Source organism: Xenopus laevis, chromosome 1L (assembly GCF_017654675.1).
Source record: "Xenopus laevis strain J_2021 chromosome 1L, Xenopus_laevis_v10.1, whole genome shotgun sequence".
In the NCBI taxonomy this organism is placed as follows: domain Eukaryota; kingdom Metazoa; phylum Chordata; class Amphibia; order Anura; family Pipidae; genus Xenopus; species Xenopus laevis.
In genome coordinates, this window is record NC_054371.1 from 122,607,318 (window position 1) to 122,626,769 (window position 19,452).

The 19,452-nt window shown below is 37.2% G+C and overlaps 1 protein-coding gene across 1 annotated transcript in view; it reads right to left on the reverse strand.

The window, feature by feature from the left end:
- LOC108713419 (cartilage intermediate layer protein 2) overlaps positions 1–19,218 on the reverse strand; it is a 29,678-nt gene extending 10,460 nt beyond the window's left edge. Inside the window, exons 1-2 of the mRNA XM_018256893.2 lie at positions 18,900–19,218; positions 8,359–8,628 (exon numbers count right to left, since the gene is read on the reverse strand). Of these exons, the coding sequence (XP_018112382.1) occupies positions 8,359–8,628; positions 18,900–18,960 (331 nt within the window). The 5' untranslated portion in view covers positions 18,961–19,218. The remainder of the gene's footprint in view (positions 1–8,358; positions 8,629–18,899) is intronic.
- Between the last annotated feature and the right edge of the window lie 234 nt (positions 19,219–19,452).

The window sequence follows — 19,452 nt, forward strand, 5'->3', positions numbered from 1 at the left end:
CACAGATAGAGTCACGAAATGGTGGCTCAAGGCAAGAGATGTAAAAGGGCAATATTTACTTAAATATATATTCCAGTTTGGTAAGATTTTTTAATATGTCACATAATATGATATAAACTATCTGTTGCTTAAGTATTCATTTGGGGGGTATAGTTTTCCTTTAACAAACAGCCAACTGATGAAACCAGAAAGTGGTTAAGGGCCAAGTAGACCTTCATCTGTACAGTTTATTATTATTATTATTATTATGTTGGTTTGAAAAAACAATACATTGTTCTTCAACTTTAGCTTGTTCTTCAGTTGATTCTAATTCTTATTATTCTTAGCACCCCCTCATTTTCTAAATGCTTTTCCTCCTACAGTTTTATGGGTACAACACCTTCTTATCGCAGAGCAGGTTGCCTGTGCTGTTCTAAATGAATTGTATTTTTGGATGGCACTCCGAACACCCCAATTTTTCAATTGAGTTTGAAAGGAAAGTTTTCAAACTGCTGCCACTCTTACAGCTTTGAAGCTACACTCAGCAAACTTGAATCACATAGTCATGGGGTTTAACCCAAATGAAAATGTGATATTTATTGAACGCCCACAAGTAGAGAGAGCTACGAACAGCCTGATTTCACCCATTAACTTTCGATGGGGAAATTTAAATTGATGCCCCTATTACAACTTTGAGGCTACATTCACCAAACTTAAATCACATAGTCACAGTGCCCACCTGAACCAAAATATGATATTTGTTGGATGCCCAAAAAGCCAATCAGAATTGACCCATTAACTTTCAATTGGGGGAATTGAACCTGCTGCCATTTTCACAGTATTAATGTCAGGGTCCTCAAATTCTTCACTAGTTGGTCACTAGTGGACTGCAGGTCAAGGATAGTAAAAGTAATTCGGGACACCAACAGCCAATTACATTTCTTTCATTGATTTCAGTGGGGAAATGTTAACTGCTGCCATTCTCACACAAATGTTAACTGCTGCCATTCTTTAATATTAAATATTAATACCCAAACTTTGCAAAGTTAGTCACTGGGGAACTGCAGTTCAAGGTTAAAAAAGGGGGATGGAGACAACAACCGCCAATCAGATTTAACCTATTGACTTTCAATGAGGAAATTGAACCTGCTGCCATTCTCACAATGTTAATGCCAGAGTCTTCAAACTATTCACACTTGGTCACTACGGACTAAAGTTCTAGGATTTAAATAGTGGGCAGAGCCAACAACAGCCAATTAGATTTCACTTATTGAATGTTATTGGTTTATATTTAAAATGCTGCCATTTTCATACTACGCGAGCCAGGGTACCCAAACTTTGCAGAGTTAGTCACTAGGTGACAATAATTTAAGGTTTAGACTGCAGCCGTTCTCACACATTTAACACCAGTGTTCCCAAACAGTTGCTCACTGGGGGATTAAGGTTAAAAGTTAGAAAAAGTGGGCAAAGCCACCAGCAGCCAATCAGATTTCACCCATTAAATTTCATTGGTTTATATTTAAACTGCTGTCCTTTCTCACAGCATTAATGGCAGGGTCCCCACACTTGCAGAGTTAGCCACTAATGGACTGCAGTTATTAAAGTTGGTTGGAGCCACCAACAGCCAATCATATTTCATACATTGACTTTTATTGTTTTAAATTTACAATACTGCCATTCTCACATTATTTAGGCCAGGGTCCCCAAACTTTGCACATTTCTTCACTGGATGACTACAGATTCAAGGTCAGAGAAAGCAGGTGGAGCCACAAACAGCCAATCAGATAATTTCACACACAGATGTCAATGGGGAAATATAAACTGCTGCCATTTTCACACATTTATTGCCAGGGTCACCGACAAATATTAATAAAACTCCAACATATTACACAGAATTGTACAATACATGGGTGTATACATTAAATATAAACAACCAATACAAGAGGTAAGAGGGTCCTGCCCAAAAGAGCTTACAATCTAAAACGAAAAGGGGTTGAGACACAAGGTGTGGGGATAGGGAAGATCAGAAGTCAGCAGGGTGAGAGATGTGAAATTAAGTATTGCATTTAGCAATATATAGTCCATGCTGTAGCAATGCCAATATGGATGAGGGTAAGCTAATCTATAAATGTGTTTTAAAAGATAGTTTAACGACAGAGAGATTGGGAGCAAGTCTGACAGAATATGGGAGAGAAGGACGTAGCTCTTGCAAAGTCTTGAGTGCATGTATGTGAGGAGGTAATGAGAGAGGAGTTTATTAAAACATTTTACTGAGTGAATTTTGTGGGTGCCCTTGTAAATTAGCCCTATAATGTTTATCTATCCGTACCTCAGGCCAAAATTAAGGCAAGTAGGTGGGTTTAAGAGAATCACATTACATCTATTTTTTGGGTGGAGTGGGATCACTCATCAAGGACTTGAGCTGTGCCTGTACAGCATATCATTCCCTGTAAATAAGGAACATGATAAACAAAGAGATGATGCTAGTCTTTGGGTAGGGCAAGTAAAACTGTATGGTCTCCACCTATTTGGGTATGTGGGTTCTGGCTGAACTCTGCTTACAGATGCAATATTTTCATCAGGTTTGAATACAACTGAATGTTTGCTTTCAAACAGTAGACTAGTAAATGTTTCCTGCTGAATACATGTTATGGGTTACTAAAACTGCATGAAGCATTGCACCTGTTATGAAATTCCTTAAATTGGTTTTATTCCCCAAGGGCAGTTGTTCGGTTTATGTATATAGCAACATTTTAATAGTTACCAACATTTATATTCAGCTTCAACATAAAGAAAAAACAATGGAAAAATATATGTAGTTACCTTTAACATACCCAGCCATAACAAATGGGTGAGGTTGGGAAAGATGACATTAGAATGCTGGGCCGTTGGAGAAAGAAACACAGAGTTATAGAGAAATGAAGGAAACAATTAAATGGGGGAAGAGAGGGGTGTGAAGGGAAAATGAGTGCACAGGTTACCAAATAGATTTGGAATGCAAAGCATTGCATTTGCTTATATCTTATTATTGTAAAGGGACACTGGAGCTAAATGAAAACTTTTCTATGCAAAATCACATTTATATTTGTATGATACCGTGTAATAATATGAAACTGGGGAACAGTAAGGGCCATATTTTCTATACGGGCACCCAAGGGCATGTGCCTAGGGCGGCAGCTTTTTGGGGGAGACACCCACTGAACACTTGCTGCAAACTCCAGCGGCAGAGCTGAGGGGAAGGGTGGTACTCCACTCTGATTCAGTTAACACATGCGCATGGGCAATTGCATGGAAAAGCTTATCATACAGGAAAGGGGCAAAGCTATGGAAGAGGAAACTGGTCCATTTCTACATAATGGTTAGCGGTGCTAAACTTGCTCTTGTTGACAATGAAATCCTGTCACTTGTTCTATATTTATCAATAAAGACAACAAAGAGAATAGGTGCAATAATTTATGCCTGTTTTGTAATTACAGGCTGCTGTTGTTGAGCATTGTTTCTCACTCTCATTTGGAGGTTTGTTTATCAACATTCTAATTTTCGTGGAATTTATCAAATTGTTGCCTAGAAAACTCGACTTTATCAGATTATCGAACAAAAACCCAGACTATCGGATTATCCAGAGCAGATCACAATGTCAAGAAACCATTTTTAGGGACATCTGCCATTGACTTCCACATGACCTCGACAGGTTTGAGATGCAGTATTTTAGGATAGCAGCTTTGGGGTATAATAAATCTTTAAAAATGCACGTTTTTATTTTTTCATGAAAAATTCGAGTTTTCCCCCTAAAAAAACTGGACTAGAAAAAATTGAGGCATAATAAATGGGCCCCCCATCTGTTATCCTGGACATGAAACTAATGGAGGAGATGACAGCTTTTTGTTTACTGTGTTACTATTGTCTATATAAGTTTCTGCAATTCCATCACAAGATGACTCTGTAAAACAGAAAAGTCTCAATGTTTGAAAACTTACCTGTTAAAATCAAATACATTTTAAGTTACAAAAAAATAATATAAATGGGCCCCCTAGTCTGCTATATATTTTGGTGGGTGAAAAGCACTCTATGGGGCAAAAATTTGCCAGAAATACCACAGGCATAGAGGACAATTCGCTACAGAAAGAGAACATCCCTAACAAAGGCAAACGATCATTACTCCGCAAATTCTCTAAAGTGAGAATTTTCCATTATGTTACGTCCATTACGTTACGCCAGAGTTTCCTTCAGCAGGTTATACCTGGCAAAGTGATAAGATGAAACTGCATCCTCCTCAATCTTATGTCAATCTTATGTCAGTGACATCATATCCTATATGCAGAAAAGTTATAAAAATTAAATAAAAGGCTGGTGTTTTTTCCTATTTTAAAGTGAGATTGCTTTTAAAAGTTGTAACTGTTAAATATTTCTGTTTTCATTTTAACCATTTGAGGGGCATGCCACATTTGTTTTAGGGTGGGCTCATGTCTAGGACATTAGAGGATCTCTTTTGTCTTTATTTTGCCTTGGACATTTTTAATAATAAGTGGCACTTCCAGCAATTTCACCATCGCTAATAAAGACATACATATGGCCGGCTTATTCAAATTGACCTAAGCATAAATGTACTAGGCTAGGCAGAAATGAACGTTAGCGAAAGTTCGTTACAAAGTGCTCACGCTGAAGAATTTACACTACCGAAACTTAGCCAATTGCATTTTGATGAATTAGCGTATGAGCTGTAAATTGACATCTGACAAAGTGGCACGAAGTGTGGTATAGCCTTCCAAGGCGAACATTTGATCTTTAGTAAATTTCCTCGTATAATGGGAGTATTTCAGTGAGATTGATTGGCAAGCACATGCAATAGTGCAAGCACTTTAATTTGTTGTTGACAGGATGGAGATGTCTCTGTAAAGACAAACTGTCTTGAATTCCACCAAAAACAACAAAATCATATAAGCATCATCTCATGGGAATATGGAACTTTACTAAACAGCAATTAAAAAATCTGTATCATTTCTGAAATAATGATGTTACTCTTCATTATTGCTGTCTCAGCTCTCTCTCTCTCTCTATGCAGGTCATGAGTCAGATTTTGCAGCTAGTTCACTTACATGTGCTTCCTGTACCTAGACAATGTATTTCAAAATAACTGATTATAAAAGGCAAGTCAACCCCAAAAATAAAAGAAAATATAATTCTAAGCAACTTTCCAATATACATTTATTAAACATTTCAGTGCTTTTAAAGTTATGTGGAAAACAATTGCTATTGAAAGCAGCATCTGCTTAACTCCTGGTTGTTACTTTTAAACAATGTTGCAAAAGTCTTAGGGGTCCGTTTACTAAAGTGCGGTAAATCTGACTTTAAGTTTCCGCATGTTATAGCTGAGAAAATTTTTCACCAGAATATTTGCAGAGACTAAGTTTACTAAACAGTGATGCGCTCAGAAGTCATTGTGATCACTTGCGGTAACTACGTTAACGAACCAGCTTACGTTAGCGGTAATTTTTGCGAGTTGCGAATTTTCTGGCAACAAATTACGTTTTTGCAAATATTTATGCTATAAAATAGTCTTGTTTTATGGCGGTTATTATGTCAATTTTTCCTGTGACATTTATGGCCAGAAATGCATTTTCAAAACTCATAAACTTTATTGACTGATGATTATACCGTCCAACAACATCACCAGAGTAACACCAATTAAAACATGTATGCATCATATACTGTAAACCCTTCTGCCAATAGAATCATATGAACAAAAAATCATATCAGTCAATCTCTTTGCTTCATAGAAATGCACAGTTTAATGTAGCCAATCACAATGAAAACCAAAAAAGCGTAGAGGCTGACGAATCCTTGGACTGTGTTGCCCACTGCCAATAATACGACTCTGAGCTGAAACTGCTGCTGTTGCACCAGATAGAAGCAGAAGCCAAAACATCCTGTCAGCAATAGCTACAGATCTCTCTCCTGTCAGCAAAGAATGATGGGTATTATGGGATATTTCCTGCCCCTTGAGAATTTTCTGGCGACAAAAATACTTTTACGCCACTACATAGGTGGCGGTAAGATTTTGCGAATATACTGGCGTTAATTTTGTCTTTAGTACATTTCGCTGTTTAGTAAACCGGTCGTTAATGTGTACGTAGCGCTATTTCAGCGAATGCGATAACTGGCCAACAATTATTCTTGCGCAAGAAAATTCGCAAATTTATATTTACCGCTGGTTAGTAAACTGGCGATAACATATTTGGCGAAAATTCTGTCTATATATTGTGCAAATATTTTTAACACACTTTAGTAAACGGACCCCTTTGTTCACCAGCAAAGACAGGTATGTTAATCAGCTGCCTTGTCATACAATGTATCAGCCACCAGGACAGATAATAGGAAGGGACAGACAAACACTGCTTTTAATAGCAATATATATACAAATAACTTCAAAACCATAGACAATTTGTAATGTATGTATATTGCAAAGTTGCTTAGAAATTTTTGTTGGGTTGACATACCCTTTAGATGCTCTGTATGCATGCTGATTGTTTTATAATATATATTTTTTTCAGTTATTCTGTGACTTTATTGTTCTTTTCCTTTTATCTTTTGTTATGTACATGCTTTATAGCCATGAATGCCTCATTGTTCGTATCTGAAATGTTGGATGACCTTGATGTCTACCACAATGCTGAACTTCTGTAATTTCTATGTAGATTTGTACATTGCTGAATAAGTAATAACAAGTTATAAGTTAAAAAAATAAAAGAAAATAACTGACTTTCGGGGGAATGTAACAAAAGTCACTAACGGAAAAACTATTCGCAATGCGAAAAGTTATGCCTTCGCGAATTTAATATAGCTTTTGCAAGCCCGGAAACTGTTTAGTGACCACTTCCGACAGTGGAAGACCGTTTGCGAATTTTAGAGTTTCGCCAATGCGCAGTAAATGTAATAAAACTTCTTACTGAAAAAGTTGTTATGTTTGCTCCAAATGATTACGACACCTTCAAGCACTTCTTAAGAGTGTGCAATTAAAATTCGCAATGCAATAACAGTCTATGGAACAATATTGCATTGCGAGATGTGCATTTTTAGTCTTATTGGTGTGAATTGTTTTGCTCTTTGCAACTTTAATTACATTCCTCTGTTTGACTTCAAGCTGCATGCAAAGAGACTGATGGGGATAGTGAATAGTAACTTATTTCAGTAAAGGTACAGTTTTTTTCATTTTGAACTCTTATTTTCATGATGAAAGCTTATATTCAATCTCATTGTTTATGGTACTTACTCTATTACCAAGCTCTCTATTGGAGCATACTTGAACTCTGAAGGCAGTTGTTCCTTTATGTAGACCCTCAGAAGAAGGCCATGGAAGTGATGGAGAAATCTTGAGGTCTGGGACTAGCACTTCTCTTGTTTATGACCAGTCAAACTTGACCAACCCTGTCATTGAAGTCCCATCAAAGAGCACAGGGAGTCTAAAACAGGAGATGGCCAAAAATCTCATCTTGTCAGATTTTCTATATTCAATGTATTTTAGAATTTGCTTGTTTTTCATGCCTATTGACCATTTATCCACCAGAAAAAAAAGTTATTTTCTTTAATGTGCTTTATTGCTTAGACTTTATATGTAACCATGGACTGATTGTATACATCTTTCCTTCCAAGACACTGCTCTGCACTGTGATTGTTTAATCATCAAAAGTAACCATGCATATGCAAGTATAATGTAGATCACAACATACATATCAACAGTGCTGTGTGTAGCTTGAATTACTTTGGAGTCAAATAGTAGAACAGAAAATAATCACTGAAAACTCAACAGTGGCTGTAAAGGGTGATGGCTCTAGAGGGTGAACGCATCTCACCTAAACAAAGCACCATAAATTGATTGTAATCTAAATAAAAAAAAGTGAAGACACATCTTATAGACCAATAAGTAAAATTAGGGCTGGCAATATGCAATACAATTAAAGCATACACAATGATCACATTTCTCAAAATTTTACAGACATCCAGTTCTAAGGATCATAAGAAGAGACCTAGAGGATTGAGGCTATTCAGAGCCCTAAACAACTGTAGCATCCAAATGGCTTGGAAGTGAATGAGTTGCTGTTAAAATAAACACCATCTGCATCAACAGGGACTTGATTGCTAGTGCAAATGGAAAAAAATTACAGCAAATAAGCTGGAACATAATAAACAGTCTTTGTTTTTGCAATAAAATGTAATCATTTCTGATTTATTACATAGACGCAAATACATGCTCTCTCTCATATTTGCAGGCTGCATTGAGTACCATACGCATGTATAGTCAGAAGCAATAGAATGTACACATGGCTTTCATCGCTATAATAAGAAAGGCTTTTTAGTATTTTTAGATCAATTGTAACATACCAAGAGGGCACTTAAACCTCACATGATAGTTGGAGCAGAGATTCCCATCCTTTTGCTCTTTGTTACTGCACCAAAAACCCTTCTCTGGACTGGAATGCACCACTTCCATTGTATCCTCTGGAGCCATCCATTCAGTTGTCCTGGCTTCCAATGCGATAGGTCTGGAGCACAGACGATCTGGGTAATAGAAACGAACAGCTTCCACAGTCTCATAATCTCCTTCTCCCTCTGGATGGTCAACATTAAACCAGGATGTCCATTCAGAAGCACCTATGGGTTGCCCAGAGGAAAACAAGTCAGAGTGGCATAGCAAAGACTAACAATACAATATCCTAGTTAAAGGCAGGCCTCATAAAGCAATGACATTTTTAACTTTGATATTTCTGACAAAAATGTGTTCTCTCCATGAATGTTCCAGCCTGAGAAATGGTTATGATTTGGTTTACTTTTCAAGTTTGTTAAATACTAGAAAGTTCTTTAGCTCTCAAATTGTTATTTACACACCCAGGAGTTTGAAAAATGGCATATATATGTATGTAAACAATCCTGTGCAAAAAGCACTATGGCCTTGGTTTTACCCAGTGTATTCTACAAATATATAGGCAGTTTACATGTGTACATATAAATATATTTAGAATACGCAAGGCACATCAATAACCCATAAAATATGTTTTTCTAAACAGTGCTTTGTGATGTCATAATTTATAAATGGTGCTTAGTTATGTCACTTATGCATAACATGACTCATAAAAACATGTGAGCTATAAAAAAAAGAACCTCCTAAAATGTTAGAATTTCAAGTTGCTTCAGATTTCAATTGCCTGTGTCAAAGCATTTTGTTGGTGGCCATATACTATATTGTCTCAGAAGTCCTTTGCTGCTTCTAATATACTTTTATTTTACAATAGAAGGTGCACATTTCCCTATATATTTTTGACTAAGGCCCCCAAAAACATTTTGTACAGGTCTAGGACCTGTTATTGAGAATGGGGTTTTCTGGATAAGGGAACTTTCCGTAATTCAGATCTCCATATCTTCAGTCTGCTAAAAAAAGCTTTCAGACATTAATTCAACCCAACAGGATTGTTCTGTCTCCCATAAGGATTAATTATATATTGTTCCTCTTTGAGACCCATTTGAAATTTTTTTGAAACTGGATATATTACCCAGATGACTGCCCAAGAGTAATATAAACATTCATAAAATAATAGAGGTATTTAAAGAGGGGTTGATGGTATTTTGGGCGGGAACTATATACTCTTTATACATGGACAGAGAATTTGGCTGAACTACAGAGTGGGATAAACTGAGAATATTATCAGAGAAGTCCCTCAGGCGTCTTCTTTGGGGCTATTTAATTTGTTTATAAAAAACTTTACAGTTAGCATTGTTAGTATTTGTTCTGCGTTGATACTATATTGTACTGTGAAAATAAATATTATTAGGGCCACTGGCAAATGAATGGGCAAATTAAGCCGTATAAATGCAATGGTAGGTAAAACACCACACATGGTGATTCCAATGAAATCATGCTGCTAGGCCCCGTTAATTAAGAAGGATTTGTCAGTTATTTTAAATGATTGACTTTGCAGTAGTAGTTAGCCTCAGCCAAAGTTAACAGATACCTTTATGTATACAAAGAGGCATTGACATGTACGATAAGAGTTCACCTTGAGTATGTAACCTACAGACGCTGAGCTAAATTGATAAAGGAAATGGAAAAATTAAGTTAAGACTGCCAAAGCAGATTTTCTCTTCTCAGAGATGAAGTGACAACTGCAAAGTCTAAATATAGGCAATTAGTTGATGCAAAAAATCTTTTTTTTTTTTTCCTTTTTTGAAGGAGAATATAGGAAAATATTATTTTGCCAACGGTTATTCAGAATATAATTTTCTTTGTTACTGCATTAGAGGCACCAATACTGAGCTATTTGAAGAGCAAGAAAAGCATGAAACATGTTATCCATAACTCTACCAAACAGAATTGTGTTTCTTGCTGTTGAATAGCAACTGACAAAAGCTATTTATTGCTAGATTGTTGATAGATCACTGCCATAGTGTAAACAACACACTAGTTCTGCCTTTCAATCTGTGGTTCCCATTTTATTAAAAAAAATATCATTCTTGTGTGCCTCAGCAGAAAAAAACACCAACGCAGTACAGGTATGGGACCTGTTAACCAGAATGCTCAGGACCTGGGGTTTTCCAGATAATGGATTTTTCTGTAATTTCGATCTTCATACCTTAAGTCTACTAGAAAATCATGTAAACATTAAATAACCCCAATAGTTTGGTTTTGCTTCCAATAAGGATCAAGTACAAAGTTCTGTTTTATTATTACAGAGAAAAAGGAAATCATTTTAAAAATGTGGATTATTTGGATAAAATGGTGTCTATGGGACAAATCTACTTACCTTCGGAATTGCGCCAGGTGTAGATTCGCCCAGGGCTGCGCAAATTCAAGAAGATCCGAAGTTGCGCCCATGTGGATTATTTGGATAAAATGGTGTCTATGGGACAAATCTACTTACCTTCGGAATTGCGCCAGGTGTAGATTCGCCAGGGCTGCGCAAATTCAAGAAGATCCGAAGTTGCGCCCAAGTTACCGATCGTTTGCGAAGTTGCGCTAGCAATGTTACAATCAGCGGTTCGAAGTTACTCTAGCAATGGCACATTTGAATACAGCGTGCAGTTAAAGCACAATGGCCATAGGAGGTGGCAAAGTAAAGTCTGGCGCAAGAGGTAACGTTTACGAATATCCGCAACTTAGTGTATTAGCGTAGTTACGTCCCTTAGCCAGAGCGCAACTTCGTCTGGCGTAAGGGTGCATAGTAGCGCTAGAGTAGGACCACTTCGCTAGCGAATTCACGAATATTTACTAATATTTATGAATTTACGAATATTTACTAGCATTAGCCACTTCGCCCTCTAGTAAATTCACCCGTATGGGAGATAACTTTTTACAATATACAGAAAATTCAAAATGGGAAGAGACCCACTACTAGTAAAGCAGTAGCCCAAGTATTATTAAGTTAGACTTTATTAGGACATACATACAGTAAGCCTAACGTGTTTTGTGCCTGTTATTAAGCATGACAGGAGGATTTGGTTCAAGACAAACAAGGAAGAAATATCAAGGTACACAGACTGCTTTTCAGTAGCAATGACATAAAATCTACCAATAAGTTAAAATTTAATTTCCTTTCATTTGGCAAAATTTGTATTTGTTTAAGTGTATAGGTGGAGTGTCCCTTTGAAATAGCTGGACAGTTATTAAGCAGTTGGATGTAATGTCTGCAAAGTTAAATTACTTTCAATTAGCTCTAAATTAGTTATATATATTTATTTATTTTTTTAAACCATAGGAATGTCTAATAAAACCTAATATATAACATATGGAACATGAACGTCAATAGCTTGCAACTGATCCGAAATAAGAGTAGGTTAAAAGAACCAGCTGCAATGATCTAATAAAATGACAATGGAGATCTTAACCTGGAAGCAACTTCTGAACTGAATATTAAAAGCATATATTATCCTGATACTTGCTTTCAGGTAGGGTCTATACAGAGAGTCTTCTATAAAGGAACTGAGCAGGTTCTTTGAACAGGTATACATTTTAAAGCTGTATTTGACATTTAATTTTGCATTTAATTTTTTTGGCCCAGCCTTTGTGCTGTACTAATCATAAACAGGTAATTGTTAATCTGTATGATAGCCACAATAATTTCATGTAATATGAAACAGAACCTAGGAAACCACTGGAAATCTGTTCATGTCAGCTAGCAGGCCATAAAGGGACACTATTATATACTTAGCTTTTTTTTAGATATTTAGATTTTTCTTTTTTACAAAGTCACTCAAATACACTTAAGTTCTGAAGGATATTCAAATATCCCATCAGATGGGTCACCTAATCTAGTAACCGTACTGTAGGGGCCCATAGGTGTTGCATATATATGGCTTTAAGGCCCCTCCCCTTTTTCTTAGAATGATTTGCCAAGAGAGGTAATGACAACTTCCTGCCACACTGCACTATAGTGTGTGTAAGGAGTGGCCTTTTCCTCTTTGGCCTGTGGATGGTGATCCAGCTTGGTGTGCCTGGGTGCGGCAAGGCCCAGAAAGGCATGTGTCCAAGTGGGGGACCAGGCAAAAAGTGAATGAGGAATAGAAAGTGGCAGGTGTAGCTCCATGTACTAGTACGCTCTAGGAGTGTAAGATAGTCAGGGTTGAGCTAAAAAGAGCAGTTCTGAGCTCCAACGCAGGAGTGATAGATTGGAGGTATCTCTCCCAAGCCATAATGCCTGTAGTATAGGGATCCCAGCTGAGAGGGAATCAGAAGCGAATGATTGCCCTGAGGTTGATCCAGAGACCACTACCGGAATATGTCGCAGAGGTGAAGTGGGAATACCTGCCAAGTCTGTCCTAAGGGAGTGTCAGCACGTGTAAAACTGCATGAGATGTGCCTGCACACTTTTCTTCTGATTCACTGTGATATGAGTAAACCTGGGGACATTGTCAATTGACTAATAAACAGTTTTCTTTGTTTTCACCATAAGAACCTCCTGGTGCCCAATATTTTGTATGTTTTGTGTGCACAGTAGCCTGGGTGTGTTAGTTGCACTACACCTTATAGGGAAAGCTTCCACATAGCGAAGGCCCGGATCCTGAAGGGAGAGTCCAATGTAACCCATGCTCTGCTTACTAGCTGTGGTGTGGATAGCCCAGATTAGCGTTACAGTACCATATTGTGTAGTAACTAATGTATAGCCAGTGAATCCAATGGGATCATTTTGCCCTAAGGCTTCCTTTGGCTTTTTCCTAAACCTAGCTGTAGGGCAGAGATAATAGAATCTTTTCAGAATTTTGCTGTCCACTGGGTCCTTATGTTTCAGGCAGAAGTCCTGTTCTTGCCCATCTGTTATTTGCTGATGCAGTTCCTTGTTTGGCGAGTACATTATTATTTTCTACACTGTGTCCCTTGACAAATTAAATAATTTTACAATGTCTGTCACTTTAGGCACCAAACTTTTCAACTGCTTTCAAAATGTCATGTTATATTTCGTTAGTTCTCCTGTTCATTTTCAGATGCCTTTTATGCCATAAAAATATTGGTAATTAAAAGCATGTGTTAAATTGAATTGCAGTTTAGTTTCTTGGATTCATTTAGGTGTTTTCCTTATATTGTCGACGTCCTATATATTGTAGAAGGTACTGGAATTGATAGGATTTGTGTTTTTAAAAAGTGGTTTATTTATTGGTTAATGTTTTGTTGAGACAAAGGCTCAGAGAACCGAGCTGAAATACTGACACATGCCAAATCTGTTTGTGCAAGGCTTTTGAGTCGCAATAAATACAGTCAGGCATCAAGAATAATATGTAAACCAATGTAAAAACTGTATAGCAAGGGATGTTGTTAATTTACTTTGATGACGTGGTAGTTAATATGTCTAGGAGCATATTTCTCTTGTGTATTTACATTGTGGAAAATGTGGATAAAGTCAATGTTATGGTCAATTATTACTCTTGATATATGGTATTGTTTTATATTATTTTAGAAATAATATCAAGGAGGATGGGTACCTACACATCGGAACCTGAGGTGCCCAAGGGGCCGTGGCTCCACCAGACTTTTCTTCCCTGGTTCTGAAAGATGATAGGGGCAGGAGGGTGGGTAGCCAAGAGCACAAGAATATTTTTTGGCCTATAGTTATGCCTCAAAGTGCTGGCACATATGTTTTGTATTCAAGCTATACCTAGGCAAGATGCACAAGCCAAAAATCACTGTAAGCACTCATTCCAAATGCCCTTCTGAAGGTTAAAACTGGTTTCATCCACTAGCATATGCTAGTGCTTTTGCATTCAATATTCTCTTTGCCTTCACAATCACAATTTGTGTTAAATAAAATTTATGATATCATGTCAGGCTATATTTGGTGTGGGAGTTACCCCATTTGTTGGGATACAGTTGGGTGCAATGCTTATGGGTGTTTTGGGTGGACTGTTGCCTCCCTTCCTGATGATGCAAAGTTTAGAGTTCACCTTGAAATGTTACATTGCATTGTAATACCTTACAATTCCCTTTGTAGTCCCATATTTCATCTTGGCACGCATAATAATGTTATATATCTATATATATATATATATATATATATATATATATATATATAGAATGTCGTATGCTAAAGTTCCAAAGAATCAAATAAGTGTTAACCCTCCAGTTTCACCTTAACTTTACTTTTGTTTGGACCCCTATAAACTTAGAGAGATTGGAAATCTATGTCTCGTGAGGAGACAAAACACAGTAACATAAGAGAACTGCTTCAGCTAATTTTATTTACATTGCCACTTTCCTAGGTGCTTGTGTGTATTGTGTTAACTCAGTGATGTAGATGCATGTGTTCTTCTTAAATTAAAATTCTTCAATAACAACTGTTGCAGCTCCTATAAACTGACATAAATTCCCTCCGATTATGGTAGATTCTTTACTCATTCTAATTATGATCAAAAGGGAAGCATCAAAAGAAAGGTATTTGACCATCTGGTGTAGCATGCCTTAAGCTGCTAAATTTTGAGTACAAATGGGCTGATTAACCAAAACCAATGCATGGTTTTAAACTATTCCACCTTTATTCCTAAGATAATGAATACTTTAGATCACTTCCCAGAATAAAAGCTGCTCAAAAGCATTCCCTCACCAACTTTATTTTTTTTATACATTTTTTATTGTACATTCTGTTTAGAGATCAGATTCAGTATTGTACAGTATTTGAGATTAGATTCTGTATTGTACAGTATGCGGGAAGATTAAACTGGCCATACATTTAGTGATCTTTGATCCAAAATGGATTAGCACAATTTGGCCCAGCACAGGGGTAGTCAAAAAAGCCTTGCCAAATAAGTGGGTCTGTCTGTATATGGCTAGCTTTAGTACTCTTACCGGATCCGGAATGATTTTGGGTGCAATGGTCAAGATTTGTAATACCCAAGTATAAGTAGAAAGGTATTTGAAGCTGCAAACTGTTTCTGGAGTCATAAAATGCTCAATCCAACAGTGATCTGGTTTTGCCAATTCCAGAATGCATATATCATGTAGAAAATGAAGGTTCACTGGAGAGCAATTGTGTTCAATTTCTTAAAGTGGTTTTATTCAGGGTGCATAGCACAACATGTTTCGGACCTCTTGATGTATTTTTATTTTCAATGCATCCAACGTTTCGGCCCACATTGGGGCCTTTCTCAAGGATGAGAAAGGCCCCAATGTGGGCCGAAACGTTGGATATGCATCGAAAATAAAAATACATTGATTTCACAATGACATGGAGTGCTGGTCCTCTTACTAAGTTTTATTTATTTATATATATATATATATATATATATATATATATATATATATATATATATATATATATATATATATATATATATACACATACATGCAGTGTGTGTGTGTGTGTGTGTGTGTATATATATATATGTGTATATATATATATATATATATATATATATATATATATATATATATATATATATATATATATATATATATAGACAAATACAAGAGGTCCTCTGCACTCAACCCATTATCAATATATATTTAAGACAGAGACATTTTGTGCATACTGCTACTAAAAAATGCCTTACCCTTTAAACAAAACAGGGATTATTTGTCCATATATTGCAATATATTTAAGATGGCCAACTACGTATATATATTTTTAACAACTGTTCAACTGCCACAGATGGCAGAGCCACTCAGGTTACCAGGGGCCAGCCGCTCCTGTTACCTTTAAGAGCCAAATTCGACTCTTCTATCGTGAACATTAATGTTGTGGCCCTCTTGGACCCCCTCCGAAGCAGGAAAGGTGTGCACTGTGGGGGTTGAGGGGGGCGGCATTGAAGGAGCCTCAGGTGGTAGTGATGTGCGGGCCAGCCCCATACCCATGGGACCTGTGGGTTTACCCGTGGGTCGGGAGGGTCCGGATTGACCTTGCTCACCCATTTGTGGGTCCCGAGTGGGTCCGGATTGAGCTCTTCTGCCTGCTCTCCCCAGCCGCGACCTTACACTGCCGGCTTCCGACTACCAGTTTTATAGACGCGCGACTGCTCACCCTTCCCCTTTTGTGATGTCATCGGCAGGGAGGGTCGGGCGCGGGTGGGCGCAGATCAAGGGAGGTCGGGTCCGGGTTGGGTGCGGGTCGTGTAAAACTCGACCCGCACATCACTATTAGGTCACTCCTTACCCAGAAACAGCCCTGTATATATATATATATATACATATATATATATATATATATATATATATAATATGCAAGTATAAATAAAATTTCTAATATGCAAGTAAGATCCGCACTCACAGGTCTTAAAAATATATAAAAGTTTTTATTGCAAAAGGCTAACGCTAAACTTTTATATATTTTTAAGACCTGTGAGTGCGGATCTTACTTGCATATTAGAAATTTTATTTTTTGATACTGCACCCAGGCATTTGAAACCAATTATCGAGAGTGCCGGCTTTGTGATAGACTATATATATATATATATATATATATATATATATATATATATATATATACACACAAATAAATATTATTTTAACTTTATTTGCATTGGCCCTGTCGGATTCCTTTGAGTGCCCGATAGTCCCATTGCCACTCCCTAAATCTGAGGGTCTAGGGCTGGTGCACTTGGACCGCTAGTTACACTGGCACTGTAGCACCTCTTCTCTTTCTTGTGTAATCTAGTGAAACTGACCCTATTTTGTGTGCACGGGTACTTTACTAACTCCACTGGGGATGGAATTTCATATGAGTGATAAAAATATCTGTAACATGCTTGCAATATTTTAGTGCTATAAAAATAAAATAGAAGAAACACCTGCACCAGTCTAATCAGGAGCACCCACTGTCTGCATTTTGACTCAAGTGCTGATCCATTACAGCTTTATTCAGACACATAGCTGCACAAAAATATGCAAAGAATTCAACATCCATCACAGTATAAGTATATTCACTGGTGCCATGGCTATTTATTACATTATACATATTACATCCTGGCAAATAATTGAATGCCTATGGTTATTGGACATTTATGTGCTGTATAACAGATTCACTGAAGTGTGGGTATTCATGAACTGCGCATTCATGTGTCCAAATGGAATAGGGAATAGGTATGTGTGAAAGTTACAGTGGAGAGGACTCCAGCACTATAGTTTTGTATATACTGTAAGTAATGAGTTGTGCTTGTACCCTACAAGTCGGATGCAATACCTCTAAACCAGAGACTTTAGACTAATGCATCTCTCATATTTCTTTACAGTGTAGCGTCACGGTGTGTGACCATGATCAAGGAGTGCTTTCAATTCATATATGGAATGCAATTGCTATTACTCATTCCACTAACAGAGAATCTGTTCTAATCTACTGGATAGGTGGTAGGTGAACTGCAAATGTAGTACCTGTGCATGGCACAGTCATTTAACAAGATGTGTTTAACTGAAAATATCTGCAGGGTTGCCCACATTCCAGTCCCATATTAAGAGTAGGTATCTCTCTACAGCTTGTCAACAGATTCACACATGCCAATGTGTACATATGTTAAGGTGGAAGACCAATTTAGGGTGCCTTTTATCCTTGCCCTCCAAAGTCCCAGCTTCCTTTAACAAAAAATCAAATGTTACATCAAATCCCTGTAAGTTGTACACTGCTGGGCATGTACACAGGTCAGGTTGTGACACTAGTGAATGTAAAAATTTATGGATTTACTACACACAAATTAGTTTAAAATTCAATACAACATGCAACACTGCAGCACTATGCACAGATTTCAATGTATTTATAACATTTTGCACACAAGTTTTTTGCGCACACATTAGCTAAATAATGTTGAGATTTGTAGTCCTCCAGCTTCTGTTCACCCAAGGTTTAGAACATTTAATTTATAAGTACAAAAGTATGAATTTTCATTACTTATCTCTCTATTCAGGCTCTTGTTCAAAATGCTCCTGTTTGCTAGGGTAAAATGTACCTTAGGAACAAGATTGCTGCTAAAATTCTAAACAGAGGTGAGCAAAATAAAGAAGGACGACCAATTGCAAACCGTCTCAGACCATCACCGTCTATATCATAGTAAAAGTTAAAATATATAGGTAAACTACCCCTTTATTATTATTATTATTAGTAGTAGTAATAATAATAATAATAATAATAACTGGATATTTTATTCCTACTTATTGTTGATATTTTTATTCTAGTAAATTCATTTTTTCCCTCTGCAATTTACATAGCTTTTTAAATAAAAAGTATTAAAATAGAAAACTCCATAAAAACAAAATCCTAGGGACTGCATGGATTCCATTACATCAAGTTGCCCCATTCCCTAAAATCAATGAAAAGGCCTCAAGCAAAGCAGGTGAGGTTCTTATGACTCCCACATCATTGGACAGCATATTGCTGTTGAGAACTGGTATCAGAAGTGATAACAGAACTGGAGCTAGGGGCTGAGGAGCCAAGAACTAAAAGAAGGCATTGCCCTATACTTACCAGTGGTAGCTGATATTTTCAGGAAAACAAAGATTAGAAGAGAAGACAGGAGTGCAGGCATGGCTGTGCCCAAGGGTCAGGTTTCTTCCTCTCTCTCTCTCTCAGTCTCCCTATGTGTGCGGCAGAGCAGTTAGGTAATGATTAGATCCACGGGATGCTGAATTTAAAGCCTCCTCCAGTACCAAAACGAGGGGTCTGTTTGCAGGCGAAATTGGAGCCCAAGAGGGTGTGAGAAAAGCTGGATGCAACTCAAGATGTAATAGAACACTAGGAGGAATGTGTGGATAGTATCCCCCTGCTCTCCGTGAGCTATCAAAGTGTTTTGCTCTACTATCTCTCCCCACTCATTTTCCCCTATGTTCCCTATCATCATAATTAATCTCTTTCATGCCCTATTCTCTACATAATTTTCTGTGACCTGCCATCTTCTAATGCACCATATCTCATTTTATGCTTTAAGATGAAAAAGCATGTTTCCTTTAATATGTGTTAATTTATTTGCACAACTAGATTCCATCTGGCAATACTTGTGCAACTAATGTCATAGGGTTAA